Here is a 13,470-nt window from a genome sequence, read left to right on the forward strand (position 1 = left end):
GGTCTTAGTTCCAGTGTAGCGATTCAACTACTGAAAGGACCGTTGACCACCCTTATTTGCTCTGATCAAGTAGCAACATAAAAAGCTCTTTAGATACATACAACTTTTGGGAGGCTATACAAGCGGTCTAAAGAAGGCATATTGCATGCCAAGGAAAAGGAGGACAAAAAATAAGAACAAAATTAAAGCATGCGGTGGGCTGCTTTGAAGATTATATGTCTCGCATAGATAAAATGACGAAAGAAAAAGTAGAAATGGAGCCGTGAAGAGCAACCGGCGTAGGAAAACAAAATTAAAAAGAAGGTGACGGGGAGCAAGCGCTCCGACGGTTGCGCTGCCGAGGAAATTGAATCCAAACTGGTGGCATCTTGCTTGCGAGCCAGCTTGGCGTCTTCTCGGCGGTTTCCCGCGCCGTCACACTCGCTGGCTTTTCAGTGCTGGCACTCTCTCGCTTTCCGCCGCGAGGTGTCGCATGAATAATTTCCGGTACGGAGTCGGCGGCGCCGTCGCATCGCAGTGGTTCAGGCCTGCGATTGGCGCGCCGCCTTTTGAAAGCAAACACTACTTTTGGCGTGAACCGCGCTCGCCATTCTGGCTCCCTTATGGTTTGGCTGACTTCCTTTTCAGCGTCGTGTGTGCTGATTCGCAAACACCAGGCCTATCGGTGACCGCACACTGAAAGAAATGGGCACAAAGGAACTTGCCTGATCCAGCGCATCTCAATCTTTGATTTGTTTCTCAATTTTTTTTTTGTTAATAAAGGTGCACGCCACTAGGTTGAAGAAATTCTACTTTCAAATATATCTCGAAACCATTTTCAAAAGGCATCTGAATAAGGCTGAATGCGAAAAATGTGCGTCAACGCAGATTTAGCACGACGGCTTGGCCTTTCTTTGTTTATTTTTGTTACATAGCCCAAACCTTGCGACGCAATATAAAGGGGTGCTATACTGGCTGCAATAGAATTTGTAAAGAGAACGTGTTCTGCGTTAATACTGTATATTTACTTCTGGATGTTGCCCCGGGGGGCGGGTATGCTGGGAATGGTGTGCCTGTAAGATAAACACATAAACAGAAAATACATATCAAAGGAAACACACAATAGTGTATTTGCTTCTACAAGGCTCGGGCACATGCGCTTGGAAAATATTCCGTAGCGATGTTTCACTAAAATGAGCATTTAGTCCATGGTGTCGACGTCAAACACCATTTGTGTAACGACCTATTTTACACTCGTACTTGCTCTTTTATGTCCCCTGTTAGCGTAAATGGCAATGCTTCGCGGTTAACAAGGTTCCGATGCCTTGGATAATAGCCAATAGCGAGATTATAGGCGCTATAACGTAAAACTATTCCAATATGTATTTATTTCAATCTCCTAACGTCAAATTTGCGTAACCGCCGACGCAAGCACCGGGCGGTGGCCCGCAGGGTTGTCTGAATAGACCAATCAAACGCTCTCCTTGTTCATAGGAGGTCACTCTTGTTTGCTTGAAAAACGAATAACATTGCCTACACTGAGCGGCCTGTGTTATCTGATTGGCGGACAAGGGGCGAGGAGCACGCTCAAGTGGAGAGGGATTCGATGGGGCCGAGCCACTGCACGGAATATCGATAACCGGATGAAGAGGGTGGTGCCGGCGTCTGCGATTGGTCCGCTTTCCCTTACTTAGCTGGTGGTGGCTGGTCGAAAATCGCGGCGGCATGCAACGGAAGCTTAACAATGACACTAAAACGGATCCACAACAAAGAATAGTTGGCAGAACGTGGTCGTAAACGCACCGAAAGGGCTCGAAAACGCCACACGGCCACACAAAACGTTTTATTATACGCAAATAAACCCATGCCCTCCTGCAGGGGCGAGTAGCCAGTGCCTCAGCGATCGGCGGCAGCCATCTTTTATTCCTTTCGGAACGGGGCAGCCTGCGGCTATTCAGAAGAAAATTCAGTTTTGTTCGGCATATTAATGTACCTTTAACGCGTACACGTCACTTTGACGCGGTGAGCTTTTGCGGTTTTGTGACGTCGCGTGACAGGCAGGTGAAGTGGGTACAGACCGAAACCTATTGACCAATAGCCGAGGACTAATGGCGAAAAGTTGTCGAATCAGAAATACCCATTTTTCTTTTGTTCAGTCAAATCGTGCATAATCAGTGTGTACACGTCATATCAGATGGGGAGCTATCGCTGTTTTCGTGACGTCGTGTGACAGGCAGATGAACTGGGGGTGGCCCCCAAAAAAGTTTTTACCAGTCGCGGAGGGCTGATTGCAGAATTGGTATAGAAAAGTTCGGAATAGTATTACGTTACAGCGTCCTAAATCAGATTATGAGGTTTTGCGCGCCAAAACCACGATCTGATTATGAGCCACGCCGTAGTGGGGGGCTCCGAAAATTTGGTCCATCTGAGGTTCTTCAACGTGCACCTAAATCTAAGTCACGGGTGTTTTCGCATTGCGCTCCCACCTAAATGCGGCTGCCGTGGTCGGAATTCGATCCCGTGACCTAGTGCTTAGCAGCTGAACACCATAGCTACTAAGCAACCACGGCGGGTGCCGATAGCGATTGTTCGGTATAATGTCCGGAATAGAGGGCACTGTCAGCATTTCAGCGTGGACGTTATATTTAGGTTCGCTTGGCTGAAGCAATGTATTTTCCATGGGGACGCCCAAATGTGTGCACGCCTGTAGGACAATGTGAGAGAGCGGGAATGCTTTCAGGTCAAGACAACTAAGCATGGCGCGTGTGCGTATCTAATGGCGGAGCTCGCACCCTGCTACAACAGCGTTATCTTTCACCCCTCGAGGCGTGAATATTGCATGCAAATGACACAGCAATAAAGAAAAAGTGCTAGAGGGGACTGGGCTTCCAGCTGGTAAGTCTGCGGAAGGCACAGCAAATGCCTAGGAAACACGCCAGGCAAGGAAACAAAGGAAGAACGACGGACTGGCTTCTTGCATAGTGTGTTCTGAGGAAGCCTACCTGCCACAACCAGCAGCTGCTGGCTTCTTCGGTCCGTTGCCCACCTGAGACCCTCTTGCCTCGGGCGGCAGCGTGTTCCGATCTGTCACACTCTCTTCCACCGATGAGATGGAGGAGGGAGGACACCCGTCGTTGCCACCTGTGTGCAGAATGGGAGCTCTCGGTCAGTGCTACGGAGCGCTACTCGCCCCGAGTCCCCACAAGAGCTTGCGGTTGTTCATGTCTCGGCCCGCAGTGGTTTCAGCGGTTGCACATTAAGGCTTCTTCCTACATGCTCAACTCTACGTAATGTTTCTGACATGTAGTTGATGATGTGATGGCGGGAATTAGAGTAAGGAATGTTATTCAGAACTAGGCGTTACGAGGTCAAAAGGGGCCTCGTTAACCAAACCAGTGTAAACGAGCGGTTCTTGCCTGGCGAGTCTGTCTGGCGTCGTTGTTACTGAGAAATCCTCATTTCCCCTTTCACCCTCCCTAAAAGTAGGGCAGGCAAGCGGGCGCGTCCTTGGTTAACCTCTCTCCCTTTCCCTGATAGTTTATCTCTCTCGGAACCACGGCACCGGATTAAGCTTGTCAGTAAAAGAACAACTAACCGACTCACTCACTCACTCACTCACTCACTCACTCACTCACTCACTCACTCACTCACTCACTCACTCACTCACTCACTCACTCACTCACTCACTCACTCACTCACTCACTCACTCACTCACTCACTCACTCACTCACTCACTCACTCACTCACTCACTCACTCACTCACTCACTCACTCACTCACTCACTCACTCACTCACTCACTCACTCACTCACTCACTCACTCACTCACTCAGACGTACATATCCTGAGTACTAGCGGTGACTGAAGAACGTCATTAGAAATGATATAACTGAGCAAAACCCTGCAATAGCCTATAGTAGACGTGATAGTCAAGCGCAGCACAGTCAAGTCCGGCATTTTTTTTAATGCAGCAGCAGCATCAGCAGCCTAAGCACTAAAATGTCCCCAAATTATGGTTATTCAACGATGACGAGCACTGTGTCTTGATGAAGGTTCTTTTTTTTCCAGGAATTTCAGCACTTGATATATATTTATCGTGCCTTCCCACGAGATGCGTAAATGATCGCCGTGAATGGCGAGCAATGCCTACTGTCTCTCCTCCGCTGCAGTCCCTCCAGGCCGCACTGCATCCTCTGTATGGGGGTGTCATGGCGTTAATCGGCCACACGTCCTCCCGACGCGCCTCAATTAACAATCACACGCCCTTGCAACTCGAATTCCGAGGCGAAACTATGCGAAGAGGTCACGAGCGCGCGTTCAGTGGAGAGAGAACAGTCATTTCTTGCAAAGGTGGCGTGCTGTTACTTGGTGGTTTCGTGCCCGCTGTGACTTATCAGCCTGTTTTTCACCATGCACTCAATCGTGTCTTTGTCTCTGCGCAGGTGAGTGTGCCATGCTGTTGTTCTTGCTCGGCGGAACCGTGCGGCGTTCATTCGGTAAGGTGTGCTACGACGAGGTTTAGACTCGCAATCTCTGAAACAGAGGCTCGTCATCAGAGAAACCGCTCAAGAATGCTGTTCTCTAAACAAAAGATCGTTCACAACAAAGGGTAAAGGAAAAGAAAAGGCGTTTGTAACACAACGCGAAGGCACAAGCTCATCATGGTGGGCAATATATTTCAGTGGCGAGCACCTTGGCCAATACAGTAAGACCCTCATTTCATTGGTTCAACCATCCGAAATCGAAAAAAAAAGGAAACACAAACAATTTTTGGATTTATACAATACTGAAGGCCAGAACAAAGGCCCAAGCAGGAGTGAATAATGGTACAATCATGAACACAGGCGTAAATAAAGAAAGATCATATATGAGAAAATACAAGGCAAGAGCGAGATATATATCTAAGCATAACTACATTGCTTTAATAATTTTCCTCAGTTGAAAGTCAGTATACTTTGTCCAGTCACTCTGCGTCTTTCGTCCTGCGTAGATTTTCGCGCTACCCTGCAAACGCGATTGGGTACAAACTTTCTTGTCCTATTATTCCCCTTGAAGGCAAGCTTATGCATTAACTTGTTTTGAGTTGTGGAGATTTGTTTCAGTTCGATATTTATTGTTCGGCTGATTCACGCGTATTTTCTCGGAAGATGAGACGTTACAGAACTACGTGCGAAGGTAGGCAAAATACAGAAAGCGAGGTCTGTTGCGACAACATGCATAAAATATCTGCAAGACAGAGTTTCGCTTGTTGGCATGGATCCATGCTTAAGCTTACGTCTTTTCTCTGTCCCCGTGCTTTTTCGGGCTGTTCTGATTTTAGGCATGTACAATACATGCACGCAAGAAAAAGAAGAAGAAAAAAGAAAGAAAGAAAGGCTGCCTATAATCACGTTAGCGTGGTACACGATTACAAAACATGCACCGTGACAAGACGGCCATATGCGCCGCTTAGAAAAACTAAAAACGGCGAATGAGATAGCGCGTTTACGATGGAAATAGCGCTAAAAAATAACTTAACGGGCATAACGAATAAAATCCACATACGGTACACATAAATATTATATCCCGCTAGAAACATCGAATAATAAAATAAATGATACCATGTTTGCAGCCGCTTTACCCAATAAAGAGGAAGCTGCCTTTGTGAAATAACTTCCGGGCCACTCCTTGCTGCCAGCGGGGGTCCAGAGATGTCTTCGGGCCGCGTGTCGTGAAGCTCGTGTAAGACCAGTGTATGGGAATGAGGTGGCGGAGACAGTCATCTTTACCAGGCCATGGAACAACGTTCCTGTATGTACTCCCCACCAGATCGGCAGAGTAGCACGGAATTAAGCCTTCTCCACTGTGTCCCATGCCATGTGTAAGAGTACTTCAAATGCGCGTAAAAACAAGGCTGACTCAGACTCAGGGCAATTACAGTGATTTGCAATACTTTATCTTATTCTTATTTCTACCATATATTATTTGGTAGAAACAGATTATTGGGGCATTTTATTTTTTACTCTACCGTATTAATATCAAACAGATTTGTTGACCATTTTAACAGCGATACAATGATTAAAGTAGTTGAGAAGCGCGAGCTAAGTTAAATATACGCTTACACGAAATTTGCGTTAATTTATGGTAATCTATATTGTCACGTTGTAGTGACGGGGAAGAACACAGTTGCGACAACTGTGAATTACTTAACTGTTTATTGGGTGAACTTGCGTCCAGCCAAACAAGTAGCACTCAAGCACAACGGCAGCGGCGAGCAAAGTAGGCTTTCATCGAAAATCTGATCTGCGGGTCAAGCACGTCGGCTTTTATACATGACTCGTCGAAGGCTCCAGCGTAATCGCTGGTGCCCACGTGCCTTCCAGAAAGTGCTACACAATTCGTGTCGCGCGTACAATCTTATTACGCAAGATTGAGAGAGAACATACGCAACAGATAACATTCAAGTTCCAAATAATGCCGGCGCGTCTTGCGCTGAGCAATAACATAAGGTTGTTATAGCGGGCGAAATGCAGTCCCCTGAATGAAGGATAGATAAGTACACACGTCAATATGAGCAAGAGACGGTGCCGCGATCATTTCGATAAAGAGACATATGTGCGCTCTACGTTGGTTATGCCTATAGCCGGCTATGGTGACGCATCTTACCTTGTTTTGAATAAAGCATGATACTACATTTGCTAGACAGCTTGTTCGAGGTATTGCATTCCAGACGGCTGCATCTTTTGCAGTTCACTAGAAAAAAGGCACATGTATCTGAATAGGGGAATCCAACTTGGCCCAGATATAATAGTTTGACCTCGAAGACGATCTTCATCTGTTATCTCGTTTCTTCCAAGCGGATTTAAAAAAAAAAATGCGCCGGGTTCTGGCTTGTCTGTTTGTACACCTAAAATAACACACCATCCTCATCGCAATATAACAAGACTGTGCGCGAGTCATGACGGCAGAAACCGGCATGCAGGGGTAGATTGCGCGACAAGCTTTTCCCGTGACCAACCTAACCCACGGATTAAATTGTATCACGCAGATGACCGTAAGATGCCGCATAGGGATGCTGCCGAGTGGGCAGTGGCGAAAAGTCTGTCGAACGTATTGCATCTTCATCCCTCGACAAATCACTGTATGTAAATACACCGTCTTATGGGTACATTAGACTGGCCGACGTCGAGTACTCGAATGCTCTGGGGTAGAGCTTTACATTCGTTTCATAAAAATTTAGCCCCTGGCGCACGTTTTCCAGACCATTCAGGGCACCGCGCTGCTGTACAGTCCGCTGCCGAGACTCGATGACCTTTGTTCTGGAAGCGGAACCGAGATCATACTGGTTGTGGTCACATGGCTTCTGCAGCTTCCGTTGTCGACAGACCATCTGCTGTGGCGTTCTCGGCAGGAGTGTTAAGCCCGAGACACATGGTGCGATTTTGGGTGCGCTCGGTCGCACGACCATTCGCATCGGCAGCCGCACTCAACAGGTTTTCAACCAAACCTGCCGCATGTGGCGCCGAATCGCACGCTGCGCATGCGACCTAATTGCTGAATATTGTCGCCCATCATGTCTGTTTTTTTTCTCTCCGTCGATACGCGGGCCTCTTTCTCCGCTGACGGCGGCACATAAATCGGCTACAATTTGTTTCTGACACAAAATAACTTCTAGAATAAAGTTACCTCGAAAGAGTACGTGTTATAAAACGTTGTGCGAAATAGTAAATCGTTGGCATGATTTCTACTCGGACGCAGTCCGCGCAGACGCACCAGCAATCGTCTGTATATACGAAGCGGCTCGTCTGACTGGCGTGTTTACTCATCGCTACTAACGGCACCGGGTAAACTAACCGTATTTTAACTTAAGAGAAACATAAGTGTTCAGGCATTGATTGTGCTTACGAATTTAGGTGCTTTGTTACGAGCTGCGGACGCATCGCAAGGGCCCTCGGACCTGGATAGACGGCCGGCGAGCTAGGCCTATACACCGTCTCCCAGCGATCGCAAGCTCGCCTGGCATTCATGCTCGTTCGCTTCCTGTCGGTGCCAATGAAATCAAATGTGCTGCAATTTAAGCGTGACATCACTGCGTACACGTTGTGCCGACTAACATAGGCGCTTCGTTATACGAGCTGCAAGCGATCGTGTCACAAGTGCCACCGGTGTCGGATTCGATGGCCCAGCGAGCTATGCCTGCCGGCTTTTAGCGATCGGCGGCTGTCAACGGATCCGATACTGCTAACGCGGCTTTGCGGAAACACGTCTACAGTGCTCGCATAGACGTGTTTATATTGTCATCGTTTGTTTCAAACAAGATAGCTGTGCATATACGGTTGCTTTCACTTTCTGTTCGAAGTTACGCAGCATTCCGAACTTCCACGCAGGGGCGCCGGGTCTGGGCGGAGCTACGTGCCGCTCGCTCATTCGTACCATGTGTCCCGAATCGCGGCATGCTGCAAGTCGCACGGAAAATCGCACCATGTGTCTCGCGCTTTACACATGCGCGCCTCGAACACTTTCGAGTAGTTTGCAGTTTCAAGCAAGTGCGATACGTGAAGTACGCCCAGAAAACCCTGTGAATAGCGTTAGCATTGTTGTGAGTTCTGTTTTCTATGGAAGCGCCACTACGAGTAGCGGGAGTGTCGTGATCCGACTTCGACAACCTCGCAAAACTGTCCGCCATGCTTGTTTAGAATAGACGTAGTGATGACGTGTTCTCACTTAAGGCCTCCGATTGGTTTGGCGAATGGCAGAATGATCGGCTCAGACAGACTTCCTCTAGCTTGTACTTCAGTGGCTTCTGCATTGTTCTAACCTGAGTCGGATTGCGGAGCAACCATTAGAATGTACCGTTATTGTCACTTACATGGTGTATATTACCCGGGAATAAGTTCACCCGGTGATACAGTGCATAGCATTGCAGAAAGAAACAGTATAATACCTCAGAGACACGGGCATTTAAGATCGCGAGCGAACCGTTTAAGGATCGAATTTCTCCATCGCGATTGCCTTTCTTCCACAGCTACCGCAGAGGACCCAACTGATCCCGACAGGGCTAAATCGCGATCGAAAGTGCACCGTGCGAGTGAGTATAAGTTGTCGAGTGATAGAGGTAAAGTCTCGTGCAGGTGTCACTCCTCCACGACATTTTGTGCTGCAGCTTATTGCCACTATCACTAAGATTTTAACCCCACCAGTAAAATTATCCAAATATGAAATACTTCGTGGAAGCACCCCCAGATGTCTGCTCACTGAAAACAGTGTCGGAGAACGCGGCAGCTCACCTGAACAAAGTTTAGCAACACCAAAAGAAAGGAAAAAAGAAGGCTAAGTCTTAGTGTCCATATAATGAGACGACTGGAGTTCATAAGAGGGGCTTGTTGGGCTAGTTGGTACATGGTTATACTAGGAAAATTCCAGCAAGTTTGAAGAAGGAAAAAAAAGAACGAGAAGCAGATATAGACAAAGAACAAGAAGCCACTTTCCTGTCGCTTTGTTTATGTCTGCTTCACGTTCTTTTCCCCTTATTCAAGTTTGCTGGTATTCTCCTAGTATAACCATGAACAGGAGACCCAATGTAAGATATTGTAAGATTGGCTGAAGTCTCGTTTTCGCACCGCGCTGCCACTGTAAAACCCAATCCGTTTTTCAATAGCTCAGAGATCAATAAATCTTGACACAATATTTTTATATAGCGCAGCTTGTTACACCCGAACTTGGAACGATGCGTGCGATGTGATATAGGCGATGCTGATCCCTGTGTGCTGAAAAAGAAAGTGAAGACGGAGCATGAAAAAACAAAAGAAAAAAATGTGGCTGGTTAGGTTAGGCTGTAGCAGGCGCTCGCTTAGACGACTGCGCTTACCAAGTTACAGAGGAAGGAAAACGGCAGACGCATCGTTGCTTTTATTGCATACTTGTTCGCTTGGCTGTCGTTTGGTTGTTATGCGCCTTTTTGGATCGGTGGGCTTAAATGGTTCTCTTGCACACTTTGCACGCTTACGATATCGTCGAGAACATAGTTTAACTGTGCGAAGTGCCCTTCTCACTTCACCCTTCCCCTCGTGGGTGGTTGAAATATATTCTTTTGGTATTCTATGCCGGTGCATGTCAGGCTCTTCAGCTTTCTTCTCGCATTCTCGACGCACCGATAAGCATTAGGTTCAGAAGCTTTAGATATTTTATTTTCTTGAAGCGCGACAAGATGGACACAAAGTAAAGTATAGTATACTATATTTTATAATATTGACACAGGCTCATACCCTCCATATCGTATCGATAGGCATTAACTTAATCTAAACAATGTTCACAGCAACTGCGTCGAAATAAGGCAGCTTTTTCTGAACAGGCTTGATAAATATACTGTAATGCTGTATCTACGTTGTGAAGATGCACACAAATCACTTTCTCTTGAATGCTTGAAAGAGTCGTTCTTTGCAGTTTTGCTTATGTCTTACAATAAAAGTTCAGGGGCTGCTGTCTGACCCTTTGCGAATAACCAAGTTATTGTGTAGACTATTATAACGGCCGCGCACTTTTTTAGAAGTGTTTAAAGAATGAAGAGTTTCAGATGACTAACGCGCAAATATATATTTTTTAAGCCTGGAGATTTCTTCAGGACACAAAATTTGATTATTTTTTTTGTATTTTTCGACGTATAAAGCCATTGTATATATCGTACTTACCGGTCGTTGTTGAGACAGGTGAAAATTGGAAAGTAAACGAAACACACCGACGTACCGCTATGGTTAAGGATCTACATGGAAAATCTAGTTTTATTGCATATTTCACCGGAATATTGGTCTTATAACTTTCAAAAACTGGGAGTTTCACTTATACACTTGAAAAGCATAAAGCTTTTTTTAGCGAGCTTTTCGTTCACATTTTGATCTGTCGTTAAATCAGTCCGCGGAAAACTGTACGGGTGATACATTACCCGTACAGTATGCTTGTACTCATATTGAGAACACTTCTTGAGCAGATGTTTCTGCACATTGAAGCACTGTAAGTAAAAACTGATCATACGATATTACTTTTGCATGTGTGTACATTTTTACTTTTTATCTTTAGAAAGCATGACTGTCATCTAGCTAAACCTGATAGTATATTGTAATGGTAGCTGAAGGAAACAGTCAGAATACAGACTAGCCCTTTGCTTAAAGCACCAGAAAAGATTGCTACTCACAGTTCTGAAGAAATATCTCTGTCAAGTGAAAGCAATGTTGCAGCAAGGCCAGGAAATGCTCAACCCACCTGCGCGTACAGAAATGTAAACTTCATGATTACAGAAACCGATCACCACTGAATACAGGGATTAGTAGACTTACAAAAACTCTGTACTCACATGTGCGCCTTCACTCAAAGTTCTTCGTCATAGCTACGTGAAAAGTAGGGTTAGAGTCCAGGATGAAGTTGTCACGACTCTCAATGTTTCTTGAGGTATAGTTTCATTAATCAGGCGTTTTCATTTGCGGAAGCATGGAGGAAGGAAATAACTTCTTCCGGGCGTAGATTTGTTCCTCAAGGGACTCCTTTGAGCATGCTTCGTCAAGGACCCTTCGTCAAGGACAGCGCCAAGTACACAGAAGCCATCGAGGTGCGTTTTGGAAGAAGGGTAGGAAAAACTAAATGTCTGGAGAAAAATAAGGGGAAAGGCGGGGAAGTTAACCAGATCGCAATATTTAGTTTGCTACCCTGCGCTGGGGAAGGGTAAAGGGGATAAATGATGAAGAGCAAGGAACAGCACATGAACATCAGGGAGAGCACAACACATGCGCGAAGTCCGAACACGCTGAAGTGTTTGTAGTCTTTCGCCCAGGCAGTCGTCTGAAGGACACGAACAATCTTCGGCACTGACAATCGGCGAGGACGCTTCTAGATTTTCTGTGCAGGAAATGACGATAGCGCGAGGAGAATTTTTCTACTGGAAAGATGCCAGCACTGCGCTCAGTGAGTCTAACAGACACATCGAACTTTAAGCAGATGTACTGGGATGGTTGCATAAGAGCACGCGAATTACGTTCATTAATGCCCGCAGCATGGATATGACTTGTAGAGATCTGCAACTGGTACTTCATCAGCAGGTGTAGTGCATGTCAGAGTAGGGAAAGCATGCTGCGGCTCCTTGACCATCCGTGAGTATGACAAAGCCGGCCATTCCGCTGAACAGTTAGCCTTGCCGGCGTCTCTCGGCGATGTGCCGTCAACCTCTTATGCGTGCTGCGCTGGAATGGCGGAAAGTACTGCGCACGCAAGCGTCTCGATCGCAGCCGCCGTTTTCTGCTTGGAGGACCGTCAATGGCGACGTCGGCGACGTCATACAGTTTCAGTGGCTTCTCATTATGTAGAACTTTATCTGACCATTTTCTTGCGAGTATAAAGGACTTGTTCTTATTTCGAGAACAGTCTTTGGAAGTGGTGCCGTGAGAGCCCCTGGCAGTTCGAGCACTTGAAGTTAGTTGCATGGCAAGTATCTTTTGTGTGGTTCTCCACACACCGACCACACCACTGAGCCTGTGGACGCGGCCTTCACCTGTCCAAGCTTTAAACACTTGTGGCACTGAAGGGATTTTGCAATAAATTGGCGAACTGCGTGGTGGAAGTGGCCGACCTTGACATATGCGGGGATAGAGTCACACTTAAGTGTAACCTTCACGCAGCGCATGGGACGCCAACAAAGACACCAAGGAAAGCAGGGAAAATTACTTGTACTTACTTATTGAATTAAGGAAATATTATAATTTCCTTAATTCAATTGGTAAGTACAAGTAATTTTCCTTATGTTTCCCTTGGGGTCATTGTTTGTTGGCTTCTCATAATATGATTAATCGAAATCGGGCCCTTCGGTTAACTCCCTTTCTTCTCGTTCTTGACGCAGCGCGTAGTCCAAAGGCGGTCAATGTGCACGATACATGTCAGCACCTTCGGTAGCAGGCTTTATAAATACTGGAAAGTCCGCGTTTTGTACGTTCGTATCAACATCACAGATGACGCCAGCTGTGGTGATATTGTCTTCAGGTATACGACACCGGACTTTGATGTAGTCAGGTGACCACGTGTGTCACCTTTAGCCCTCTTCACCCGGACAACTGTATATTGTCTAAATTTCAATAAAGTCAAACCCTAGCTGCGTTGTATTCCGCACTGCGCACAGCGCGCTCCTGTTGGTAACATCACTGTCCAGAATGTTTCTTTTGGTGTTAAGTCTCACATCCTTAATTTCATTCGGAACAATGTTTTTTTTAGAATAATGACAGAGCCTGCTGTTTGAGTCCTCTGGCAAGAAGACGAAGGTATGCGGCCAGCGTTGAGGTACAGGCTTCAGAGTATAGACACATTCGATGCCGAGGAGGCGTGGAGACCCCGCCAGGCTCGCGGTCTTACACCCGAGCTGTTTCCAGTGACAGCGAGGACACTGAGGTACGCTCCGCCTCAGGTGACGATTCCTCGGACGATTTATTCTTGACCGTTTTGCGTCACAATACCAAAAGAAGACTTCTCAAGACGCAAAA

At 46.5% G+C, this 13,470-nt stretch overlaps 2 protein-coding genes across 13 annotated transcripts in view; one reads left to right on the forward strand and one right to left on the reverse strand.

Moving 5' to 3' along the window:
• cpo (RNA-binding protein) overlaps positions 1–13,470 on the forward strand; it is a 153,921-nt gene that overhangs the window by 90,224 nt on the left and 50,227 nt on the right. For 9 of the 12 annotated variants that reach the window (XM_055071359.2, XM_055071355.2, XM_055071354.2 and 6 more), the window contains exon 2: positions 4,420–4,473. The exons of the other annotated variants lie outside the window; for them this stretch is intronic. In XM_055071359.2, the coding sequence (XP_054927334.1) occupies positions 4,420–4,473 (54 nt within the window). The remainder of the gene's footprint in view (positions 1–4,419; positions 4,474–13,470) is intronic. 12 annotated transcript variants of the gene reach the window in all.
• LOC126531667 (uncharacterized) overlaps positions 9,531–13,470 on the reverse strand; it is a 698,627-nt gene continuing 694,687 nt past the window's right edge. Inside the window, exons 4-5 of the mRNA XM_072288467.1 lie at positions 11,145–11,212; positions 9,531–9,723 (exon numbers count right to left, since the gene is read on the reverse strand). Coding sequence (XP_072144568.1) covers positions 9,647–9,723; positions 11,145–11,212 — 145 coding nt within the window. The 3' untranslated portion in view covers positions 9,531–9,646. The remainder of the gene's footprint in view (positions 9,724–11,144; positions 11,213–13,470) is intronic.

The sequence above is a fragment of the Dermacentor andersoni genome, chromosome 5, assembly GCF_023375885.2.
Source record: "Dermacentor andersoni chromosome 5, qqDerAnde1_hic_scaffold, whole genome shotgun sequence".
In the NCBI taxonomy this organism is placed as follows: Eukaryota; Metazoa; Arthropoda; class Arachnida; order Ixodida; family Ixodidae; genus Dermacentor; species Dermacentor andersoni.